Source organism: Callospermophilus lateralis, chromosome 1 (assembly GCF_048772815.1).
Source record: "Callospermophilus lateralis isolate mCalLat2 chromosome 1, mCalLat2.hap1, whole genome shotgun sequence".
In the NCBI taxonomy this organism is placed as follows: domain Eukaryota; kingdom Metazoa; phylum Chordata; class Mammalia; order Rodentia; family Sciuridae; genus Callospermophilus; species Callospermophilus lateralis.
The window spans coordinates 58,775,622-58,801,666 of record NC_135305.1 but is presented as its reverse complement, the minus strand read 5'-3'; the positions used below and the strand labels follow the sequence as shown (position 1 = coordinate 58,801,666).

Below are 26,045 nucleotides of genomic sequence, written 5' to 3'. Positions count from 1 at the left end.
TAAAGGGCCAAATAGTGAAGATGTGGCCATACAGCCTCTGTCACCACTGTTCCATGCCACTGAAGCAGTCATACAAAAGTAGCCATAAACAGCATGTAAATGAGTGGATGTGGCTGTGTTACAGTAAAACCCTTCTTAACAAATATAAGCAGTGGGCTAGATTTAGTCTATGAGCTATAGTTTACTGACCTCTACTGTGAACTCAGAGCCATAGATTCTGATAAAACAAATTAACTTTCAGTCACAAAGATAACCCCAATGATTAGTATTTCATATGGGCAAGTTTAAAGTGCGTTTAAAGTATCCTATTAAATAAAATGTAACATAACTAACACTTATTAGTTGCTTGCCATGTGTCAGGCATTGTGCTAAATTTACATGCAGATCTTACGTGGTCCTCTCAACAACTCTATGGGACAGGCAACGCCATTGTCCCCATTTTCAGAAATGAAAACTGAGACTTACAGAGGTTAAATGACTTGTCTCACATCTGTAAGTTAGTAAGAAATATTAGCCATAGGGCACAAACCCAGAGTCCCCAGTCACACCAAAGCCCATTGCTATATTTTATGCATGTTTTTGCCCGTGACCTGTTTTTTTTAAGTCTTGGATAATAAGACTCAAGAAAGAAATGAAATTTAAGTCACTTGTTAATTATCCAGAGGGAGAATGAGTATAAGTAAAGATAACCCATAAATTTCATTCGGTTCTCTGTTTTTATTCTGTTCTTCCTCTTCATGTGGCATAATAATATAAGTCCCCAGCCTGGTAATTTTCCAGTCGTTTAGGAAATGGTAACAAGTCCCAGCTAAAGATAAAAGACCAAGTTTCTCACATTTCTTCTAGATAATTACCAATAGTAAGGCCAGCGACTCACTTGTGGGACCTGCCGAGAGCTTCCAGGTCACGGAGTTGATCCCACTAATTCAACCTTCCCTATGATCTCCCAACGCAAGGTAGAAGCAAGAGTTTCTCCTTAATAGCAAATGGAGTTTGGGAAGCATTTACTACCTACCCCACTCTACTCCCCATGATAGAAGGAAATTTTATACTTGTCCTGTCTCCCCTTCAAGATTGAGGATTCCTACCCCATCCTTCCCTTCCATCCCATGGGAGAGCAGTGATCATTTCTCACTAAAAATAGCTAAGTCACTAAATCAGCAGAGACCCTGATGGGCTGGGGATTGGAGAGAAAGATTGGGAAAGTAAGAAGCAATGGAGCAATGTGTACTCTCACCACTTCCTGTAGTTGAAAGGACACTACAGAGGTGCAGGGCATAAGCCATCTTTATAACAAGATATTTGCCACAGCAGAGACCCCTACTAAAGAGGCAGAGGATGGGTTGTCCGTGGGAGAAAGAAGTGCTGAGTCGAAGAGGAGGCAACCTCATGAGTATACCCAAGAATGAAGGGCAAGTGACCCACAGCATCCTCAGGAGAGAAGCATATTTGCATGTCCACTGAATTTGAATTCCCTGAAGTGAGCAATCTTGTCTGCCTTGATTCTCACATTATCCCCTGGACCTAAAGCAATTCCTGGCACAGAGTGCTCAATTAAGATCCGTCACACAGAGAATTCTAACAAAAAGAGGAGGGCAGACTTGCCACCAACATCTCTTAGGTTCCCAAGGGAACATACCCACCATCAGAGCTCCTCTAGATGAGTAGAGTAATGAGGAAGAAGAGAGAAGGGTGGGGTCAAGGGGAAAGACCCTTTATCCACGTATGTAGCTAAAGCCTTTGGTATAGTCTACAGTGAGAAGGGGAAGCCTTATTAAAGATTGCAACACTAACTGCACTAGACTTTTTAATAGCTGAAAATGTTGAAAAATAATGGGATTGGACTACTACCCAGCAGGAAAGGGGTAGGGGCTAACAGAGCACAGCTGGTGGCAGTTATTGGAAAAATAAATCAATTGCACATTTATACACCTCGGTGACTAGAGAATGTTCAATCAAATCAGTTACATTAATAATTTGAAATCTTGGAAAATAAAGGTGATTAAAAAACAAGGATTCTCCATCAAAACAAGCCTATATAATTGTTTTTCTAGAAAGGCTGATAATGAATTTGAGGATTTTCATTCACATATTTGTACCCAGTCCTTTCAGTGACAAGTGACTCACATTTGTAAAATGACACTGCAGCATCACATCAAGAACAATGCCTGATTGAGACAGAGACAATGAGAGAGGAATTGGCCTCCCAAAGTGATAATTCAATGATGAACTCAGGCAAGCTGGATAGACAGCCAAAGATTACAAGAAAGTTCAAGAGACAATGGAAGAGATGACCAAGGGAGGACCCTAGGATGGAAAATCAAACAATGCACTCAAGGAGGTGGAAAACAGGAACAGAGGAAGCACCACAAAGTAGATCAAGGTTATTCTTGAATTCTCACCCACACAAAGTGTTAAAGTTACCTGTCCAAACCAAATTAAGGGGCACAGCAAGTGGCAAGCAACAGTCAAGCTGCATTGCAAAGATTAACTTGTTATCTTGGTACCATTGGCACTCTGCATTATTCATTAATCAGCTCCCCATGGAAAGAAGTACATGAATTAGAATTTTCTTTTCCAGGGTTAATTTGAATTTTTCTTTGTTTCTTCTAGCCCATAGAGGGTTTGTTTGTTTTTTCATTTGGGAATTAAATGAGATAATGTTTCTAACATGCCTAGAAAGAATCTGGCATAAAACTATGTTCAGTAAGTGCTAATTATTGTAAAGGGTCAATATTTTCATGTGGGTAGTTCACAACTGCATAATAAGCTCTTGGGTAATTAATTGAGAACTTGGTAGAGTTAGAAATCTAGATGCATGTACCTAGTAGCATAAGAATAAATGTTCACATAGAGAACTGAAAGTAATTTTAATTTTAATCTAGTTGGGATGCATGAAAGGGTAATATCTCTTTAGCTGCCATTTTCAAAATAAATAATTATGAAGCTCTTAAGTAGCAGCAAGTGGTACTCTGATATTCTGGGCTCTGAACACGGAGAGCACCTCTTGTATCAGATTCCATCTGCAATCAGCTCTCATAACTCCCATCACCTTGCCATGTCTCTTCTCCTCCCAATATTCTATGCAATTCATTAGATGCAGGAGTCGTTTCTTAAGAATTTGATAAAGGAGTAGAGGGAATGGTATGACCATGAGTCACACCATTTTGTTCTGACGTTACGTGTGGGAGAGGCTCCTTTTGAAAACAACTGATTTGCCATGGGATGTATGTGGAATTCCAAGAGCAGCTCCTGTTATATTAATCAGGCAGTTATTAACCTAAACTGCAAAGTGGGAGAGTTCAAAAAGTTCATTGCAAGCTACAATAAACCAGAGGCTTTTTATTCCAGTGATTTAAGAAAGCTTTACATTTTTATTTCCAATTAACCTATCAATAGTGATGTCACTTAAATACTCCTAAGGAATATTATCTCCTCATTATTGCCAGAAAACATGCTGCCCAATTTCATAGCTCAGCTGTTCTCATGCATGGATGGACAATCTGAATTAACTTGAACAGAAACAAGATTTTTAGACACTCGGCTACATTCCTAGTTGTAAAATTTAAGTAATTAATGTGCTACTTTAAATAGTAAAGGAAAATAAAATGGATAATGTTTATTTTGTGCATCAAAATGATAGTGATACAATGCTACTCTAACTTATTATTTATTTAGTGTAACACTTCAATAGAAAAATTATTGTAATCCACACAGTCCTTGCCAATACCATTGAATACTGTGGCAGTAAGTAAAGAGTCTCTGGAGAGCTGTCTTAAAATTAAACCATTAAAGAAAGACTTTATTTCCATTATGGCCAAACAAAGATAGCAGACCCCACTGAGCTCTACGGATGAGAGTTTTTCTGCTTTGTTGAGTGTTAAAATTTGGCACAAAGACATCCATGATCTTGTTGATCTGAAACTTCAGCACATGTAAGTTTTTGTTGTTTTGTTATGTTATTTATACAGAATGGTCATTTTAATTGTGGCATATTTATATAGACATAATAATGTCATTTGATCCATTTCACTCCCCAATACCTCCCCCACCTTTTCCTCCTCTTGGTCTCCTGTCTCCCCTCCACTTCAAGAATCCCTTTTCTTTTCTTTTTTTGTTTGTTTTTGTTTTTGTTCTAAAGCTACAAAACTAATATTTACTCGATTGATTTGAAAAGTTAAAGGGATCAGGGAAGTTCAGATTCAGCAAGTACTGACTAGATTATACATAAGTATAGCTCTCCTTCCATTTTAATCAGATCTTCCTTTTTCATCCTATTCATGCTCAAATGAACTGGACAGTAAAGCTACTGGGATACATGATTATGTTTATTTTTAAACAATGTCCCAAAGGCTAGTAATAAGTCATAAACATCTCAAATGCATCATGTTCATATAGGAAGGAAGCTCTAACTTTGAGCCAAAGAATCACTTTGCAATTCAGGTTAATAACTGATTAATGTAACTGGGGCTGCTCTCAGAATTACACACACACACCATGGCTCTCTTCCCTCCTCAGCGATGCTGATCAGCTTCATAAATAATAAGGAGCTATGAGTTATGGAATTAGAGAACCTACTTCTGGTCTTGTTACCTCCACATATAAGCCATGTAGTCTTTTCATAAATCCCCATTTTTTTCTCAAAAGCTCAGAATCCTTGCCTTAAGTAAAGGTAATAGAAACCAGAAATAAAAAGATTAATAAGATGGGGGGTTTTTTTGTCCTCAATGCCCTTGTGTGCAGTCTGTGAGTGTCTTATTCTGTTTGTGCTGCTATAACAGAATACCTGAGAACAGGTTTATGAAGAACAGATGTTTTTTATAGTTCTGTGGTCCGGGAAGTCCAAGATCAAGGTGCCAGCATCCGGTGTGGACTTTCCTGCTGTGTTCTCACTTAGCAGAAAGTAGAAGGGCAAGAGAGAACCAGCCCACTCCCTCAAGCCCTTTTTCAGTGGTATTGATCCATGCGTAAGGGTGAAACCTTCATGACTTAACCACTTCCCACCAGTGTGGCATTGGAGGCTGTTTCCAACATATGAATTTACAGGGAACATGTTTCAGACCATAGCAGCAGGTGTAGAGTACTAATCACCAGCAACTGCTTCCTTTGCTTACTTGATCCCTAAATCAACTAGCAACTCATTTTGCTCATTCTCACTCTCTCTCTCTCTTTCTCTCTCTCTCTCTCTCTCTCTCTCTCTCTCTCTCTCTCACACACACACACACACACACACACACACACACACACACACCAGTGAGTACTGTGATAAATGCTACAAAGGATATGGTGGAAGCACAAAAAAATGATTGTGCTCTCAAGCTATATGCTGGAAGGTGTAATTATAAATCCTACAAGAATTTATTTCCCAGCATTTCTCACAGGATTCAGTAAATGCAAAAGAAAAGTACATCTGCCTTCAGCCAGTTCTGTGAGCAAAGACATGGTTATGGCAGAAAGAAAAGAGATGCCTCCACCTTGTGGCTGCCTTCTTCAGCTCTGTGCCAGCAAAGCATTGCTATTTGCAAGTTTACCTCTCACTGAGAGAATTGTGTTGTTTTTACTTTCATAACTTTCTTGCCTTCTTCGTGTGGTAGCAAGTGTTAGAGACTTTTGTTAAGACCTTGTTCTCACAAAATGCAAGTTTAGTTTTGGCCAAAATGAAGTAGGTAGCATGCATGCATGTGTTTATTTATTTATTTATCTATTATTTAAATATATTCATAGAGTTCTCATCCTGTACCAAGTGCTTTAGTCAACAGTGGAAAAAAAACAGCAGCAATCAAGGCAGAGTCTGCCTCAAAGTATTCTGCCCTCAAAGCCCCCTCTCCCTCCATCTCCCACACATCCTCAACTCTCCCAATGACTCCCCCATCTTCCACTGGTTATGAATACCCTGCACAATAGTAATTTTTGTCCCTGGTACAAGTAAGTTCTATTATCTATTATTTTTAAGCCAATATAGTAGCTACTACTAGAAGGCACAGAGATACAGTCCCTCATTCCATATAATTTAGTAGATCGCCAAGGGGTAGTGAGCAGAATAAATACACAGATATTACCACTAGGAGGCAGTGCTTCCATACATGCTCTAAGAGGGACCCCTAAAATGCAATGGACCTGCAGCCAAGGGCAGATAAATTCCCCTGGCATGATGAGTAGTGGCTTCATGGAGGAGTTGAGCAGAGCCTTGAAGACTGGACATAATTAGAAGATGAGGTTGAAGAATCCAGGGAGAATGGCAAGAATGATAAAGAGGGCTAAGGATCACAACAAAAAATGTACAAGTGGGAACACCTGAGAAGTGGTGGCATGAGAGTGGGCTGGACTAAACAGAGAAAGGGTGGGAATAAGCTAGAAGGTCAGAGGGACAAGTCCTGAAGGATTCGCACACTAGGTTAAGGAGTTTGGATTCCGTTCAGGAATTTTGGGGGAGGAGGGCTGGTGTTTAGGAAGGAGAAAGCAAAGTCAGTGAAATTCAAAATATGTCTGTGATGGCCACGTGGACTCAAAGAAGAGAGGAAGAAGAAGCGGTGGGTGTAGAATGGTGGCCAGAGGAAAGGGAAATAATGAGAGGCAGCCGCTGGGGCAGGATGAGAATAGAACCAAGGAACGTGGAAAGTGACTGGATGCAAAGGCAACCCTGAAGTCTTAGGTAAATTCAAGAGACCATTTACTTTTCTGTAATGATAGCTTAAGAGGTTATCCATATTAAAACAAATAAAGGTTTCCGGAACCTGTTTGTCCCATATGATTTGGGGAAAGTAACGACCACCTCTTTTTGATGTCTTGTTCCTGAACTATTTCTTAAAGCCCTCATCTGTCACAGTATCTGCCATACTTACTCATTGTTTTAAAATCCATCCTATCCCATGCCCACCTCACCACAGTGCCAGTTCTTTTGTTAACTGTCTCCCCCAGAGCCCTTCCCTTTCTTTCACTGCCCTCTTCTGTGTCCTGGGGGACTGGTTACTATGTCCGTATCACCCCAGCTCTCTTGCCCTATGGTCACCCATTGGAGTTGGCCAATGAGAAACACCTGCAGGAAATGGGAGAACAGAAAGTGAGAATGTGTATTAGTTTTCTGTCCTACCATAATAAATCATCTCAAACTTAGTGGTTTAAAATGACACAGATTTATGATCTTACAGTTCTAGAGGTCGGAAGTCCAAACTCAGTTTCACAGGGTTAAAATCAAGGCGTCAGGTTGGCGGGCCAGTTCTTTCTGCCAGCTTTCAGGGAATCTTTTCCTTTTTTCAGCTTTTAGAGACCCTTGCTTTCCTTGACCTTTAGCTCCTCCTTCCATCTTCAAATCCAGCAGCTTGGCATCTTCTCTCTGACCTTGGCTCTGTCCTCATGTCTTTCTCTTTCTCAGACTTTGACTCTTGGAATTACATTAGGCCCACCCCAATAATCCAGGACAATCTTCCCATTGCAAAATTGCTCAGGCAAGCACATCTGAAAAGTCTTTTTGTGCCATGTAAGGTAACATATGAACAGATTCCAGGGATCAGGAGAGATTGCTATTTCTTACCCTGTTGCTCCGTGCCTTAGTGCTCGGGGCTTGGCAGTATTCCTTCCCTCCACAGCTCCAGCTGGGTAAGCAGCCTCTCTTTCATGATTCTAGCTCTCACATGGCCCTAGTAACTTTTTTTCCTCCTTGGGTTCTTCCAGACTAGAGATGATAACACCCACTATAGTTACCCAGCAGTGCTCAAGAACCCTTAATCCTGTCCACACTTCTAAAATAATTGCATCAGTAAATTATCTTCAAAATCCCAGCTGACTGATGTACCTGGCACCCTCCTTGATATTCCTTCTGCACTCTACTTCTAGACTCAGGTCTAGAACTGGCTCTCACACAAAAGTCTAAATGTAAATCCGATACACAAGATGTTTAGCTTCAGGAAAACAAGGAATCCTTAGCATGTAACCATATAGCAGTCATTGCACAAAGCCTAATGCTTACATCTGGAAAATAAATATATCTGATTAAATAAGTATGCAGAATAATATTCCCTTTTCCTCTCAATTACATGCAAGGAAAGGAAATGATAGTTTGCAGAGTCCACAATAAAAAGTTTTCTCTTTGATTTTCTTTTTGTTTATTTTCCAGTCAATGAGGGAAACTGACTTTATGACCTAATGTAAGTGATTTCTGAGCAAATTATAAGCTGCTAGCTGAGCTGCCAATGATAGCTTTCTATTCTTGCTCAGAAGAATAATTTTAAGAAGTAGTCCCAGGCTCTGCTTCTTTCCTCCACAGTCAGACTAACATGTGAAAATGGAATGGCAGTGGTTATTTTTTTCCTTTGTAGAAACTATTTCCACTTCAGCCAGCTTGTCCTTAAAAGTCTCTTTCTCTGTATTCAGGTCTGTGTTGTGGATGTTTCTCTTGGAGAGCTGACAATATTATACAAGCAAAGGCCAGTGCTCTAAAGAAATGCATTGGCAAGGCACCCAGCTGAGATGAGTGGGGTCACAGGAGCCTCCCTGGGTGACATCATACCTAAAGTTGTTCCTAAGGGATGAGCAGGATTGAGCTGTTTGAAGGGGAGGATGAGAAGGAAGCTAGAAACATGCAAAGACACAGAAAAAGAAACATTCTAGAAACCTTAAAGTGGTAGGAAGAGATGACCTAGATAAGCTACCTAAAGCCAGAAAAAGGACTTTAAGAAGGGGGCATCAGTAAAAACTAAAAACCCTGGAAGAGCAAGGAGATTTAGAAGCAGCAAGTGATTTGATGAGGAAAAAGGGAAGATCTGGTGAGAAGGATGCCAAATTGTCATTTAGAGTTCAACTATTTCTGCATTAGGGATGCGGCATCAACCTAAATTTCACAAATATTTCTATGTTGAAATTTAAAGGATTTTTTAAAATTATGATGAGAGATGGAGGCTTCTGAATGGAGCCTCCAAAGCCAGTCCCCTAATCCCAATGTCCAGCCAAGGCAGCAGTGGGGCAGTATGCACATGTCAAAGATGGAACGATTTTTTGAGCTGTGTCTAAATCTTTTTAAAGGATTTTTTGTATGTATGTTCCACACACAAAAGCGTGGAACCTTAAACTATACTACAAAGCTATAGTAACAAAAACATCATGGTATTGGCACCAAAATAGACATGTAGATCAATGGTACAAAATAGAAGACACAGAGACAAACCCACATAAATACAGTTATCTCATACTAGACAAAGGCATCAAAAACATACTTTAGAGAAAAGAAAGCCTCTTCAACAAATGGTGCTGGGAGAACTGGAAATCCATATGCAGCAAAATAAAAATAAACCCCTATCTCTCACCATGCAAAAAACCCAACTCAAAGTGGATTAAGAACCTAGGAGTTAGACCAGAGCCCCTGCGCCTAACAGAGGAAAAAGTAGGCCCAAGTCTTCATCATGTCAGGTTAGGCCCTGACTTCCTTAACAAGGCTCCTAAAGCACAAGAAATAAAATCAAGAATTAATAAATGGGATAGACTCAAACTAAAAAGCTTCTTCTCAGGAAAAGAAACAGTCAATGAGGTGAAGAAAGAACCTACATTTGGCAAGCAAATTTTTGCTACATGCACATCAGACAGAGCACTAATCTCCAGGATATGTAAAGAACTCAAAAAACTTAACACCAGAAAAACAAACAACCCAATAATAAATGGGCTAAGGAGCTGAACAGAGACTTCTCAGAAGAAGCTACACATTCAACCAACAAATATATAAAAACTGTTCAACATATATAGAATTAGAGAAGTGTAAATCAAAACTACTCTAAGATTTCATCTCATGCCAGTCAGAATGGCAGTCATCAAGAAAACAGACAAAAATAAATGTTGGTGAGGATGTTGGGGAAAAAGCACACTAATGCAATGCTGGTGGGACTGCAAATTGGTGCAACCACTCTGGAAAGCAGTATGGAGATTCCTTTAAAAACTTGGAATGGAACCACAATTTGACCCAGCTATCCCACTCCTCAGTCTATACCCAAAAGACTTAAAATCAGCATACTACAGTGACGCAGCCTCATCAATATTTATAGCAACCCAATTCACAAAAGCTAATTCTATGGAAGCAACCTAGACACCCTTCAATAGATGAATGGATTAAGAAACTGTGCTATATATATGGAATGGAATATTACTCAGCATTAAAAGATAATAAAATTATTGTATTTGCAGGTAAATGGATGGAGTTGGAGAATATCATGCTAAGTAAAGTAAGCCACTCCCAAAAGACCAAAAGCCAAATATTCTCTCTGATAAGTGGCTGCTGATCCAAAAGGGGGGGTAGGGGCATGGGGAAAATGGAAGAATTTTGATTGGGCAAAGGGAAGGGAGGGGAAGGTTGGGGACATGGGGGCAGCATAGATGTGGAATGTGATGATCATTATTACCCTAGGTGCATGTATGACTACACATGTGGTGCAACACTACATCATGTACAACCAGAGAAATGAAAAGTTGTGCTGCAATTGTGTACAATGAATCAAAATGCATTCTGCTGTCATATAAACCTAACTAAAATTAAAACTTAATTAATTTTTTTAAAGTGTGGAAGAAGGCACACCACCCACATTGAGGGTGGTCCCTCAGATTTCTGCAGCAGCCTTCACTCCCCACAACCACCTGATGCCCTTACCTTCACAGTCCTTCGAGGCAGGCATGTGCACAGACATAAACTTTATTAAGGTCTCTATACGTCCTCAGGGTTATTTCATGCTTCTATTTGGATAAAGTTTGGCCATTTGAAGCTTCTATTTAGGTAAAGTTTCTTGAGATATATTGGGAAGTTGTCTAAAATAATTATTGCCTAGAACATAGTATAAAGAATCTCAGACAGTTTTCATATGTACAAATTGATTGAGACAAAATTCAGTTTGGGTGGTCTCAAACGTGTTTCAATTTCCAGTTGGGTTAAGAGTTTTCTCTATGGAAAACCCTGCTGATCTGGTGGACTCCTGCCCCTTGCTGTGGCAACTATGCCCAATAGTTTAAGACAAGAGCCAGGCACTATAATAGGTCATGCATCCTATCAAAGCAATTCTAACAGGAGAAATGAAGATTCACCAAAACACTCATTGTGGCCCCTTGGAAATTATGTTTATTATAATGATTTTTTTAAAGAGAGAGAGAGAGAGAGAATTTTTAATATTTATTTTTTAGTTATCTGCGGACACAACATCTTTGTTTGTATGTGGTGCTGAGGATCAAACCGGGGCGGCACGCATGCCAGGCAAGCGCGCTACAGCTTGAGCCACTTCCGCAGCCCAATTATAATGATTATAATAATGTTATGTTAAAGAAATCATTGAATGTATGTTCAAAGATTCAGAAAGAAGCAAGTGATTTGAAAATTCTGGAGTAAGCTAAGATTTGGGGAGTGATAGCAATGGACACCGGAAAACAAACAAGGCAATTAGCAAAGCCAGGCAGAGCTCAAAGAGGCCCAAAACTAAACCAAATGCTGGAGTAGCCCAGAGATAAGGAGATGGTGAGGGAAGAGTAGGGGACAAAAGGAAGGTTAATTGTTGAAGTGTCAGACCAGAGTAAGGGTTAAGGGACCATGCTTTAATTGGGCTTCTTAGAGGAGAAATTATAAAGGCTATATACACAGTTAACTGGTTATCTAAGAACAAAAATAAATAAATAAATAAATTCTGAGATTATTTGCTCCTCACAGAAAAAGTTAACCATTGCTATCATGCCATCATAAGGAAACTGAAAATGTTTCTCCAGCCAGACTAAGGCAGAAGGATCTCAAGTTCAAGACCAGCCTCAGCAACTTAGGGAGACCCTATTTCAAGGCAAAAAATAAATAAAAATAAAAAGGGAACGTGGCTCAGTGGTAAAGTGCCTCTGAGTTCAATCCTCAGTACCAAAAATAATAATATCTAACAGGAGCTGGTGTTCAACCCACTAGTAGAACATCTGCCTAGCATGTATAAGACCCTGGGTTTGATCCCTATCACTGCAATAATAATAACAACAATAAAATAATATCTAGAAAAGGTTCATCATGAAAACAGCCATTAAATATGAAAAGTCACTATGAAGTAAAATCTCAACCTGTCATTTGTTCCTACAAGGCCATTAGGACCTGGCATTTTGTTGTTTGAGTACCCAGTGGCGATACCCATAGCAATGAAGAAGCCCCTAATTCTGATTAATTTTCCCTGGGCACTTCATGATTTCAATCAGTTCAGCCTCCATTTCCTCTTTATCTCAATTCTTTAGCATTTGTTTCTAGTACCTTTACCTACCTCTTTGCAAGTCTCCACTACTGAAGCCTAATTTGTTCTGTAAGAACTACTAAATTGTTATGGTTTGGCTGGGAGTGCTTAACGCAGTATTTCCAGAAAGGTTGAGGTAGGCTGAGGTGCCCTAAAGCTTAACTTTCTATGTCACGAGAATGAAGATGTTCATTGTATCTGAAAGGCAAACTGGATATTCTTTTACTCAATTTTGGTTAATTCCTCCTTATCAGGAATTATGACAGGGATGGATAACACAAATACAGCTGTCGTTTCCCTGTCCACGAGGGTCCAGATCAGTTGGAAAAATCAGCCTGTGAGGCATTATCATGACAATTAACCTGTGGCCTCAGAATCTATTTTGCATGTTCCACAGAAAGTCCTTCATGAAATAAGGGATAGAGATTATCCATTATTTATTGGTATAATATTCTGAAGATGTTCAATTCTTCATACCTAATTATAATCTAGGATCATTTCACTCATGTATCATCATGCAAAATAGGTTCTTATGGTAGAGTAGTAGTACAAGGGCAATTAACTAATAACAGCCAGCTAAGCATATTTATAAAGATGACCAAGCAACCTATTTCAGTCAGCTTTTCCTGACTGGCAAAAATACTAGCCAGGAACCGTTTAGAGGAAGAAGTTTGTTTGGGGCTAATGGTTTCAAAGGACTCAATTTATAGATAGTCAATTCCATTGCTCTGGGCATAATTTGAAGCAGCACATCACCGAGGAAGGACCTAGCAGAGGAGAGCTCCTCAGCTCATAGAAGGATCAGGAAACAGGAAGAGAGGAGGATAAAGGGACCACAGGGAACATGAAGCCAGCCAGGGCACATACTGTGACCCACCTCCATCCACCCCACCTGCCTATAGTTACCACTCAGTCCATTCAATCTAGAATGGACTGATTAGATTATAGCTCTCACAGTCCAATTATTTCACCTCCAAACATGCCCGCATTAACACAAGAGCTTTGGGGGACCACCTCATATACAAACCATAACACAACCCTTTGCCTGGGACTGCTATGCTGAAATAAATCCAGGACTTAATCAAATTCTTATAAAGTTTTCATTGAGCCAAACCAAATACTTTATCTATGACTTGGCACAAAAAAATGCATTCAGTGCAGAGTTAAAAAAAAATCTTTCTTACAACCTGAATTATTAATTACTTAAGAAATACTGAACATTTACTTTTACCTGACTTGGTCTTCCAATAAGAAGAGAAAATGTTTTTTTAACTGCAGAGCCTCAAGCAAGTTCAAGGATTTGTAATAGTTCTCTTAAAGAAAAATCTGCTGTGATGTATGAGCAGGAATTCAAGACTAGAAATGAGAACTTATTAGGCTGTGTCAGGGGATGGCAGTCATCCGCATCTGCCTTGCCCCAAGATATAACTGTACTTTCAGGTTTGTTAGCTGCCCGAGGGGGGCCATAGGAAAAAAGTATGTCTTCCACCAGGGAAAGAATCAATCAATGCATAAGAATTCCTCTTAAATCCTTTGGTCAGTTTCCTAAATGTGATATCCCCTTGACGCACACAAAGCTATACACACCTGCTCCCAAACTACCTCTTTCTCATTTGAGTTTCCGTACATCTCCCTCTCTTTCTCTCTCTTCCTCCCTCCTTGTCTTTTCCTTCCCTTTCCTTCCCTTCCCTTCCCTTCCCTTCCCTTCCCTTCCCTTCCCTTCTCTTCTCTCTCTCTCACTCTCTCTCTTAATTCTAACTAGAATGTGCTATTTAAAATGTTCTCCAAGAACAACTGGAGAACTTTAAGCTTTCATATTAGCCACACAGCTCAGTGGAAGGTAGTGCTATAGTGCAAAGAGTATAGAAAGAGTGCATCAGAGTCACAGCTGGTTGCTCTCTTCATCCTGAAAGGTCTATGAATTTTCCCTTGATTTTATTAAATTAATTCTTCCAATGGTGATATGAGAAAGTGATGCTCTTAGGTCATGTACTGGCAGCTGCCGTGAAGTCAGAGATAAAGAGAAAACATCTTCTCCCCCTAAAAAAATCCATCTTTTTGTAAATCCATGTAATACAAGGATGAAATCACATCTAAAATGTATTTTTAGAGTTTTGGTGAAAATGATTATACATAATACTGGTTTGGGAATGAAAATTAAACCTTTTTTATAATTTATGCTGTCACAGGGAAAGACAGGAGTTTTAAACCTGGGCTTGAACTAAGATTGTTACCATTGAAACCAGCTCCAAACAAGTCAGCCCACTTTTTAAAAAAAATGCCCAGAACACCTTGTATGATTGAGTCTGTTAGTAGAAGTTGTTTCATCCTGTTACCTAACACTTCCACTCTGCAACAAGAATTTTTTTTTTTTTTTTTTTTTTTTTTTTTTTTTTAGTTTGGTGATATCTTGAATTATTCCCAAACTTCCATTGTTCCCAATGACATAGGAAATCAGCAGACGGCCCCCCACAGGTACTCTGGCACGTGGGAGAAGGCTTAGAAGAGATTAAAAGCTCTTAGATGAAGGACTAAGGACCCTGGATTCAAATGGTATCAGATTGTTCTCTTCTCCTTTGGGGAAGACCCTGTATAGAAACCTAAAATTATGGAAATCTGCCAAGCAAAGAAGTCAGCCCAGGCCCTGGGAACTCAATGAAAAAAAGAACAGGGCTCTTCTGAGAGCACCATCCCTGAGATACACAAAGGGCCATCCACCCTACCCTTGTGCAGCTCTTGAACTCCTCTGCTGCTCCACCTCCCACACAGTCTTCCAAACCACCCCCTTCTTCCTTCCTTAATTTCCATAAGCTCTGTAGGAAAGAGGGGAACACAGAAGAGAATGAAGACATCAAATTTCTAAGTCTTGAAATGTTCAAGCATGGGACCAGAGGGCAGTTACTATTTCTGTCATAACACAAGATCCCTTCTAACCTCTTTCTTCTCAAACATGGTATTTTCTTGAAACATCAGTCTCAGGGTACAAGTGGTAGCTATCAAAGTTCAATTTTGGGGTCAGAGGTGTTTATAACTTTTCTTCCCATACAACATACCTCAAACCCATTACACAGTTAAATGGGATGGAGCCCCTCACTCGTTTGGAGTAATTTTGGAATCACATCCAAAATGTATTTTGAGAGTCCCAGTGAAAATGATTATACATAATGCAGATTTTGGAATGAAAATTAAACCTTTTTATAATTTATAAATTATATACACAAAAAAATTGAATTATAAAAAAACTCCCCAGAGCTTCTAATGCCTCACTTGTATAGACAGTGTGACAATCCCACCACTCATCTGTACTTCAGACTCCCACCTTTCTCTCCACTCCTCTTTCCATGCTGATGTGTCAGGGAGGCTTTTAGACATCATCCTGCTTCCATAGTTAGATTACTCCATATTTAAACTTCTCAATGAATTGCTGTTTCCTACAAAATAAAGCCCAAACTCCCAAGCAGCACAGTAAACTACCAAGAGTTCCCCAGATACACTGCACTCTGGAGTCTCGGGGTCTTTGCATTTGCTGTCCCCTGCCTAGGATGCTGTCTCCCACCTTCACCTGGGCAGCTCCTACTAGTATTTCAAAACTCAATTGCAGTGTTACCACTCCAAGCAACTCTCCCCAATTCTTCCCATTCTGTGTTTTAGATGTCCCTCCATTCTGCTCCCTTAGTACTTTGTGAATTTATCTGTTATAAAAAAATACATTGAATATTAATTATCTTATTTATCCACTTTTTTCCCAACTAGACTGAGAATTTACTGTAAATAGAAACTATACCATTTGCCTCTGTCCCCAGTAGGCTCTCTGGCACATAGTAGGAGTGAATAAAGCATTTGCTGACTTGAAGACACTTGTGGTCTAGGAAGGAAGGCTGAGGGTAACAAATCTGTAATGAGGCATGATACTTAACAGAGTAAGGAGCAGGGACAATGAACAAGAGACTGGACACCTCTGCTTGGGAACAGGATAGATTTGAGGAAGGTGCTCTAGAGCAGAAGAATCTTGGGCTGGCCTTGAGAAAATCCAGGTCTCACTCAACTAAGTGAGACCCTGTCTCTACATAAAATACAAAAAAGGCCAAGGATATGGCTCAGTGGCGAAGTGCCCCTGAGTTCAATCCCCAATACCACCCCCCCAAAATAAGTAGAGATGGGGAAAGAGTAGCCACAGAATATTGGAATAATCCAAGTAAAAATCCAAATGGATCTACTGGGTAGAGGACAGGACAGATGCAGAGATGTTGTGGAAATTAAGAGTCCAGCATGACACCTATGCTCTGGCTTTGGTAAATGGTGTGACATTAACTAGGATTAGAACTTAGGAGGAAAAAAAACTGCCTTGGGAGAAAGGCCTAAGCCCCAGATGGTGCTGTTGAGATTCAGTTACTGTTGGACTTGCAGTAGAAGTTTAGTAGTCAATTGGATGTACTATGGGTCTGAGGCTCAGAAGAGAGCCAAGCCAGGAAGGAAGCCTATATGTAATTTCTTTGGAACTTTTGTTTCATTATGTAATTTAATACTGTGCCACGAAGTTTCAGTTGTAGGTGGGGAGCAGGTGGGACAGATAATTGGTCCCAGTTCAGCCACTGATTTAGCTACATATCCTCGGGCAAGCTATTTGACTCCAGGTTGTAGCTGTAACATGTCTTGGAGGAAAGGAGAAAACTAAGGAGAGCTGAAGAAAGATCTTGGCCCTAAAACAAATTTAGTCCTGTCTTTATGGTTCTTCAGGGGAATATGGAAGTCATGCCAGGAAGGCTTTCCTTTTGCACTGCCCAAAAACTGTGCTTCCAAAGTCCACTAAGTTCACAAAGGGATGTCTTTACCTTCATTACACTGGGAAGGGTAAGGATCCCTCGTGGAGTCCTTCTGAAGTAGATTCATCACTTCCTCACTCAACAAAAATGTTTGTTTCCTCCCCAGACTTTGGGGGTCTTATCTCAATGCCCTCCTGCCTTTGTGTGGCAACTTTTTGTTCCTGTTCCTGCCCAACCTGGATAATTGTTTTGGCAGTTCCGTCTCCATTACAGAGTTTAGGCTGAGAGCTGCTTTAAGGGCCCCAGCTAGAATAGCATTTTTGCAAAGCAACTCATTGTGTTTTTCCTGGCTAATTTGTCTTGAATAACTTGCACTGGAATGAGACATATTTTCATTCAAAGGTTCCTGGCAGTAACAGTATTGTGGGAATTACATGATGTGCTCATGGTTGAACCTCTTTTATTTCAAATATTTATTCACAAAGGCAAAATGGGAATTGCTTGTGGAACCCAGGCATTTTTGACAATTCAGGAGGGAATGCTACTTAACCAAACAGCTTCTGGCGACCAGGTGTGAGCATGGCAAGGACTTAATGAGGGCATTAGTCATGTGTGAAGAATAAAGGATCTCATTTTTTAAATCAAGGGACTGTGATAGAAAACTCATCATCAAACTTGAATATCAACCAACCACTGGTTACAATGAGGGCAATATTGCAAGAACACCCAGGGAAATTTAAGTGATACATAATAAGAATCCTCAGAGAGGAACAAAAAACATTCATTCCCTCCAAAATACTGAATTAAATACTGCACCAAGTTGAAAGCTGGCAGTGTGTTCGATTAAAAGGCCTTATCATATTTGCTTTTTTTTGGGGGGGAAAGGGTGGTACCAGGGATTTAACTCAGGGGCATTCAGCCACTGAGCCACATCCCCAGCCCTATTTTGCATTTTATTTAGAGTCAGGGTCTCACTGAGTTGCTTAACACCTCATTTTGGCTGAGGCTGACTTTGAACTCTTGATCCTCCTGCCTCAGCCTCCCAAGATGCTGAGACTACAAACATGTGCCACAGTGCCCGGCAACATATTTACTTCTTGATTCAAAGATGCCACATTTTTTTTTTTTAATTGTGTATCAGACATATTTTCTAATAAATAGTTTTAAGTACAGCATCTGCCATGTTGGCCAAGGGTAGGCAGGATAGCACCACAACCTCTGCAGTTAAAGTTTAGGGAAATTCAGGATTCAGCCAGGAAGTGGTCTCTTCTAAGAAGCAGTAGACCGCAACCAAACTACTCAGGGTCTCTTAGGAAACGGATTTTCTAGGGATGCTCTTTTTAATCTGTAAAATGCAACTTGAGTAAAAAACCATCTTTGACTGACTTAATGTTTCTTTAATTAACAGGTAGGAGATCAAATCATTGAAATCAATGGGGAAAGCACAAGGGACATGACGCACGCGAGAGCAATAGAACTCATCAAATCTGGAGGAAGAAGAGTGAGACTGCTACTAAAGAGAGGCACAGGACAGGTTCCAGAGTATGGTGCGTTTCATGTTTTCATTCACTTTTTTTTCTGCTTCTGTGTACTGTAAATGCCTAAGCTTATTTACAAAACGACATCAATTTTCTATTTCTACCTAAATATATATTTGGCTTTAAATAGATATATATGCACATATGTATATTTAAGCCCAAGGTGTATATGTGTGTGAGCTCTTTCTTTTGCTCCCTCAATTAGAGAATGTTTTAAATATCAAATGTATGACTTTCAGGGCATCTCTGAGCGTGCTGGGAGATCCAGCACCACTTACACATCAGAACATTTGCAATTTGGCTGATAGTCCTCTGTTCATTTGAGTCTACAGTAATTTGTGAGTCATTTCCTAAAATTGCTCATGATCAGACTGTCCCATAGGATTTTTAAGTGGGGCCAGGAGACAAGCAAGGATACATCTTCAGGTGTGAAGTTTAAAAGGTTAACTTTAGTTCATGCAAAGGTTGCGTGCCTTTAGGGATTATCCCGAAAACTCACTCCTATGTTGTATTTCTATATGCTTTTGAGAAAAAGCTTTAAAGTACATTTTAGTTCATAGATTTGTCTTTAAAGATTTTTAAATCTTTAAAGTTATTTCCAGCATCCCATGACAGGTCTCACCAACAGTGTAACAGAAAGAACTGAGTGGTCAGGACACAAAAAGCCTTAAAACCTGAGCTGGTCCTCAAAACAATGCAGGGAGCCACAGAGAGACAGACAGACAGACCTGAGAGAAGAGGAGCACAGATAATCCTATTCAGGGTGAGAAAACAGAATTTAACTGCTGACCTGAACAATGAGCTCAAATTGCTGATGTGGGCAAAGTGACTCACTTTCACCCTTCCAATCTCTACCCAAAAGAATTTCCAAGAGTGTTTTTCCCTTTCAGTTTGTGCTCTTTTTCATACATTTTCTAAATAACTAACATCTCCACATTTAGCAGGAAAGATCATTAAGTTCAGTTGAAATAGCTGAATTCAAAGGCCCCCTTAATAAAGATATTGTGTTTCTGGAGAAACAAGCTCTCACATTGAGTCAGAGAGCATTCAGGCGTTTCTGTAAGGCTGGCTATAGTGTTGAGGAAATATTTTATCCCAGGTTTTTTCCTTTAATGCTTGAATCTAATGAAGTATTTTTGAATATTAATATTAGCAAAAATCATAGGACTTATTTCCTAAGTAGCACCAGCATTAATCCCTTAGTAAAGAATCTGAACTTCTGGAATAAAATAACTTTTGCATTAACTAATTCAATAATATTGAAGTGATCTGTGAAATTCTATCACTTCGGAAAAATACCTCATTCTCAAGCAATGTTTCACTCCATGGCAATACTGGATAATTAACTGTGCCAAGGAATTTTCAGAGGGCTACTCCCTTTCTTATTGTTCCAACAAGTTAACCTTTTAAAAATTAATCTGACTGACATAGCTATCCTCGAGTTTTCATTCTTTAGTTGAGCCACTATTTGGCCCATGCTTTCTGCATCCACCACACCAGATGTTTGTCTATAGTGCAGTTAGGACAACTGACCACCCTGTGGCTTAACTCAAAGTGTCATGAGTAAGTATGAAGCCGCTTTAAATTATCTTGAATAAAATCACATTTTGGAACAAGGCAAAAATCTAAGATCATATCAATATTATTTTATTAATTCCAACATCATCCAAAAATAGCTGGCTAAGTTAAGTTCTCAAATTAACCAATACAGAGAACATTTAAAATATCTGGGCATGCTTTTGAGAGGACAACTGCCAATATTATTACCTATAGCAGTATCATGAATTTTTTTCTAAATATATTTTTCTAAAATGTAGCATTTAGTTGTACTGTCTGGTAACGTCAGAGCTTGTCAGCTACTTTTGATGTTGACATGGATTTTGACTATATAATTAGTTCAGAAATGATGCCACAAAACAAATTTCTTTCCACATTTTTTATTGGCACTTTATAGTTGTACATATGGTGGGATTTGTTGTTATATATTCATACAGGCACACAATATAACACACAAAAGAAAAATTTAACAGAGTAGACCAATCTCCTTTAGGGCAGTAAAAGAATAGTCATAAACTGAGTAAATTTTATTTCTTCAGGAAAATCTAAGTTGAAAGATGCATAGGATACATGAGAAAACAGAAAGATGAGGGATCACATCAGCATCTTTGAGGAAGATGCCATCAAACAATATTTCTGGAATTTCATAGCAGCTAACGGGGAGAGGGGATGATCAGGAGTCCCAAGATCACCCCTTCGTTCAGAGATTTGCCAGGAGGGATTCTGGGGCACAGAACACAGTTGTTCTCATGGCTAAGATTTCTTACAGCAATGTAATAAGGATGCACAGTGGGCTCTATGGGAAAAAGATTTAGGCAGGGTCTGGAAGCTTCCTTATGCTCTCTCCTCTCTTCTCTCCCTCTCTTCATCTCTAGTTCTCCCTCTACCCTGAGAAAAGTCACCCAGAGCGTACTTTGCCCCCCAGCAACAAAAATGTAGGGATGGACCTGGGAATTCATTAGCAACTCAGCATGCCAGCTCTTCAGTGGGGCTTGTCAAGCAGGCAGCCTCTGCCTGGCACACACCAAAATTCCAGACTCCCAGAAGGAAGGCATATGTTCAACACAAACTGCATCATTTTTACAAACAGTTGGAGTACAATGAGACACCCCAATCATTTAGCAATAGTTTTACATCAGCATCGGGGACAATTTACCAGTCATGTTCCCAGACACAAGGCCTGGGCCAAAATTGTAAGCAGCCCTCCTAAGGAGAGCTGTCTTTGGCCTGTGACTGAGGTCTTCTGCATCAGAAGCCAGACAAATATGCATCCACATTCATGACTCTACAAATGACCCCCGTTTACAAGGAAGGCCCACAACTAGAAACACAATTTCTCCACCTTCGGTTACATAGACTACATACTGAAACAGACTTTAATGTCCAAGATAAGCTAACGTGTATTTTAATAAAATTCTCCAGAGGAAAGGATAACAAAACACAATAACAGAAAAATAACAACAAAAGAAAATGCTTGAGTTTGTCAATAGATAGAAACAAGCACATAATCTACTTTGTCCAGACGGACCCTAATCACAGAAGAACTGAATTTTCTGTCCAATATTAATCTAAACCTGTTTGTTTTCTTTTATTTGCCTTTTAAGTTCCTAAACTTGGCACAAAATCCATCCTTAAAGGATTGTTAAAGGGGGTTCTCAGAGTCCACAGGAAACATACTTGGCCTTCAGGCTAAGCCAGCCTGAAGCGGAGTAGACTCTGAGGATGAGGAGAGAACAAACAGCAGATGCCGGTTGCCAGTGATTTCCACAGCGCTCCCTCTGAGACCAGAATCCAGAACAGCTTGGAAGCAAGACCCTTATCTGGATTTACGAACTTGTCAAGGAAAAGCTGATCTCAGTCAAGAGAAATGCAAAACTCCAGCTCTGAGTTCTTAAGGTGATCTGTGACAGAGAGATAAGCACAGGTACAATTGAAAGGAAAAAAAAATACCAAGGGCAGTCTGTCAGATCACTGCTTAGCCAAAACCTGTGTGAAGCCAAGTGAGGGAGTGAGAACAGGAGTAAGTACACTGCTGCAAATAGGCCATCCATAATTATCATAAGACTCATTGTCAGGTGACACCTTGGCCAATTCAGAGGTGTAAATCAACAAAAGCAGCCACAAAGGCAGTGGCTGCACAGAGGGGGCTGTCAGCAGCTGAAGGGGAGTTGGAAAAGGATAAGGGCTTTGAAGGAGAAGTTGCTTTTATAGTTAAGTCCTTGAAAGAGAGAAGCTCAGGAGATAGGTACTTCAACTCTACTCTAGTCCTCAGGATGAGAATTTGTTGATTATAAACTCAGTGGCAAGTGTGAGTTCCTCTTCTCTGACATGCATCTCAGCAACTGGCAGGCATAATGAAACTTACCTACTGAGAAAAGAATCAAAAGAGGAGACATCAAAAGCAGTGCCCTCCTTGGCACTGGTTATTGCTATTCAAATTAAATCTAAAAAGTTGAGAGAAAAGAAAGGGTGTATCATGGTTTTAAAACTGCACAGGAATAAATTATACAAATTAGCTCCCACCTTGAAACACAGGTGTCCTTCATTAGCATTCAGGGGACACAGCCACACAGCCAGGGCAAGGTAAATAGAGGTGCCACTGGATGAAAAAAAATCCAACACAAGCAGTTCAGAACAAAGGGGAACATTTCCCTTGGTAACATTTGCTGTTAGGAGTTGATTGAAATAAAGCAAATATGCTTTTCGGTCTTGGTTGGTGCTCTGGCCTGCTTGTTCCCTTAAAAAGCAACAGAGCGGGTCTTTATGAATAGAATACTGAAGAGAGTCCAGTTGTCAGTGGGAGCCTCAGTGGTCTTTAGGAGGCCAGGCAGGGTTAAAAAGGATGAAGCCGAATTCTCACAATGTAAATGGCCCAGTGACAACGAACACCAAATGCCCACACAACGGTACAGAAATAGCCAATCTGCAAATTATACTTCTGCCTACACTTCCATTTTCAAAGTTAATTGCATCTTTAATAGGTTTTGACTTGATTACAGGCCCTTGGTAAACGAAATTGTTTACATTTTATAAGTATAATAAAAACGCACTAAGTAGAGAAAAGATCTATCTGAGCTAGTGACTATCGCTGAAAAAATGAATTGGCCAAATACTTGAGTTAAAAGTCTTCCTTTAATCAGTAAATTAAAATGACTTACAGCCATCATATTCAGGCACCAGTTTCAGCAGAACTGGTCCTTACTTAGATGGCAATAAGCAGTGCTTGTCTACATGTTCTTCTTAATAACGTATACTGACATACAGAAATAAGCATACCCTTATAATCTTATTTATAATTATTTGCTCAGCAATTCCTTTCTTCCTTCTGATTATTCAAACCTAAATTCCAGACACTATGCCCTTACCAAATATTCTATATGGGACAAATCCTGGGATGAATGTTGTTAATTAATATAATTAATATTTCCTCAACCAAACCAAGATATGCTACATACCTACTGCCTGTACAAACTCTTTGCAGGCACTGAAGTAAGGCACAATCCCAGCCCTCAGTGAGCAGACAATCTAATAAAGAGGGCATGTGTAACAACACTTTCTAACAGAGTGACAATGGATGAGAAGGTCTCGAAGGATCTGCTCTCGTAAAAAAAAAAAAAAAAAAAATTGAAATGGTTTTTATTAATTATTCATAGAATTTAATAAGTACATCTAGAGTGTTAAGAATTCTTGAAGAGCACTTGGCTTCTTCAGTTTGTTAAGCATTTCCTTTGTAATATTCAAACCAGTGATTCACACTGTTTCTGAGGAAAGGACTTGCTGAGTATGGATGAATCTCTGCTTAGATCTTATCTGAATAAAAAATTCCAAGTTAGTGAGCCAGAAGTCCATCCAACAAATTTGCTAATCATTCCTCTTCCCAGGCCAGCAGCCAGGTAGGAAAGCCTGCAGCACTGTACTATCACCTAAGCCTCAGGCGTGCTGATATGCCCCATGGGAAGACAAAGGGAGAGTGGCCATTGCTTCACCTCCTCCTCAGAGGCTGGTTTATGGGAGCCGTAAGTGGCTCTGTAGCCTTTGCACTAATTCACCTACATTTCCAATAGGGCAAAAGGCGGCTTGCTTCAATAATAAATTCTGAAATTTAATTTCATCTTCTGACATTCATGGTTGAGCGTATCTTCCTTTTCCATGAGAGGTTCCACAAATCACTCAAGAACACCTTCTGCTGAGTAAGAGGAAATGATAAAGCACCCAGGGAAGAGGACAGGCTGTCTGGCAGAACCCTGGGCTATATCACAGACAGCAGGGTTCCTCTTCCTGCCTAAAAGGCTCAACACTGCTCTCTGCAGCATTTAGACCACCCGAGGAATTCTCTACCTATAAAAAAAACTCACAGTACGCTCCTGTTCCATGGAGCCTGAGGCAGGGGCTTCCTTAAAGAACACATAACTTTGAAATTCTTTTCCTCAGTGCTCAGCCCAAACCTCAGATACTATTTTATGTGTTCTTTGGGTGAAATCCAATTTCTTCACATTGTTTTATTGCAACTCACAGACTATAATGATATTCCTCCTTGTTACATATTCTTACATGTTTTCCAACGTGCATTTTTTTTCTCCTTAAGTATATATTAAGTGACACACCACCAACCCCTGCAAATCCTTGCTTGTTAGGCATTTAAGACCCTAATAAAATGTATTTGACCACATAGTGACCAAAACTTCTCCCAAGGAGAATCCATTTCACTTTTAAGGTTCAATCAAAGTTGTGAAAGGAGATGAATGGACCAAGAGATATCTTCCCCAAATCCCATTGAGAAGAGTATCCAAGTGTATCTTGGAAAACCTAAATTTCTGCTCATCCAGTAACCCAGGCTGGAACATCTTATTTTTAGGGTCTATTTGAAACATTCTCTTCCTTGCTCTAACAAAAATGAAACTGTCCATAAGAGGCTACTTTCTACAAAAGTCCAGGAGGAAAGGCAGCTTTTTTAGCAGAAACACTGATAAATGGCAGTGATGTCACTGATAATATCTGATGAACCTCAGAGAAATCACAAATTCAAGAAAATGTTTCTTAAGTGGTGGGGAAGTGAGAAGTGAGTAGCAGAGGTCAGGTAACAATATTAAATATGAAGATTCAGAAAACCCTATGAGGCTAGAAATGGGGACGGGACACTTCTTTGAGAAGAGTCAGAAGCATCTCTCTCTCCTTTTCATCCTCACTCCCTCCTCCTCCTCTCAGTCTTTGTCCCCACCCCACTCCCAACAAGCTTTAGAGCAATAATTCCAACTTTTAAATATACAAATGCCCATACCTCCTCTCATACTCCAGGAGATTCTGATGGAGTCCAGTTGGGCCCAGGACTCTATTTTTTAAATACTATCCCAGGAAATTCATAGAACTCCATGCCCTATAGGTTGCTGGATCTGTCTCTTCTAACTCTGTTGTAAAAGAGGACCTTGCCTCCTCCTTTGCCCACCTAGGGAATCACTCTGCATTTCTATGACTTTCAGCCATAGCAACTTAGACAAAGAAAGAAGACTGAATTTTCCTCCCACTGTTATCCCATCTTCCATCTCCTTCCTTTTTGACAATCTGAGCCTGGTTTCCACTCTCCTCATTGAGGACAGTCTGACCCTGTGCTTCACAGCATGAGAGTGTTGATTCAAGATGAGCTTCTAACCCCTCAGCTAGACCATTAGGAAGTTACTGCTACATGCCAGAGATGCTTTTCCTACTGTCTGATTTTTACTTATCTTGAAATGAAGACATTACAGAAAAGGTTTTAATACTTGTGAAGGAGTTTGTCAACAATACCCTGGTATCCAGGTGTTCAAAGCAAAGTCCCATACCTTAGGACCAATTTGGGGGTGAGTTCAGCCAATTGCCATACCAGCAAACATCAAGTCTCCGAAGCATCATTTCAGAGGTGCCTGTGCCTACTGCCCTACCCTAGTTCTCCCAAGTCATGCAACACATCGGCCACAGCTTCTAAATTAAAGTAT

At 39.9% G+C, this 26,045-nt stretch overlaps 1 protein-coding gene across 2 annotated transcripts in view; it reads left to right on the top strand.

Moving 5' to 3' along the window:
- Magi2 (membrane associated guanylate kinase, WW and PDZ domain containing 2) overlaps positions 1-26,045 on the top strand; it is a 1,283,222-nt gene that overhangs the window by 1,206,197 nt on the left and 50,980 nt on the right. For both annotated transcript variants that reach the window (XM_076862515.2, XM_076862511.2), the window contains one exon: positions 18,390-18,528. In XM_076862515.2, the coding sequence (XP_076718630.2) occupies positions 18,390-18,528 (139 nt within the window). The remainder of the gene's footprint in view (positions 1-18,389; positions 18,529-26,045) is intronic.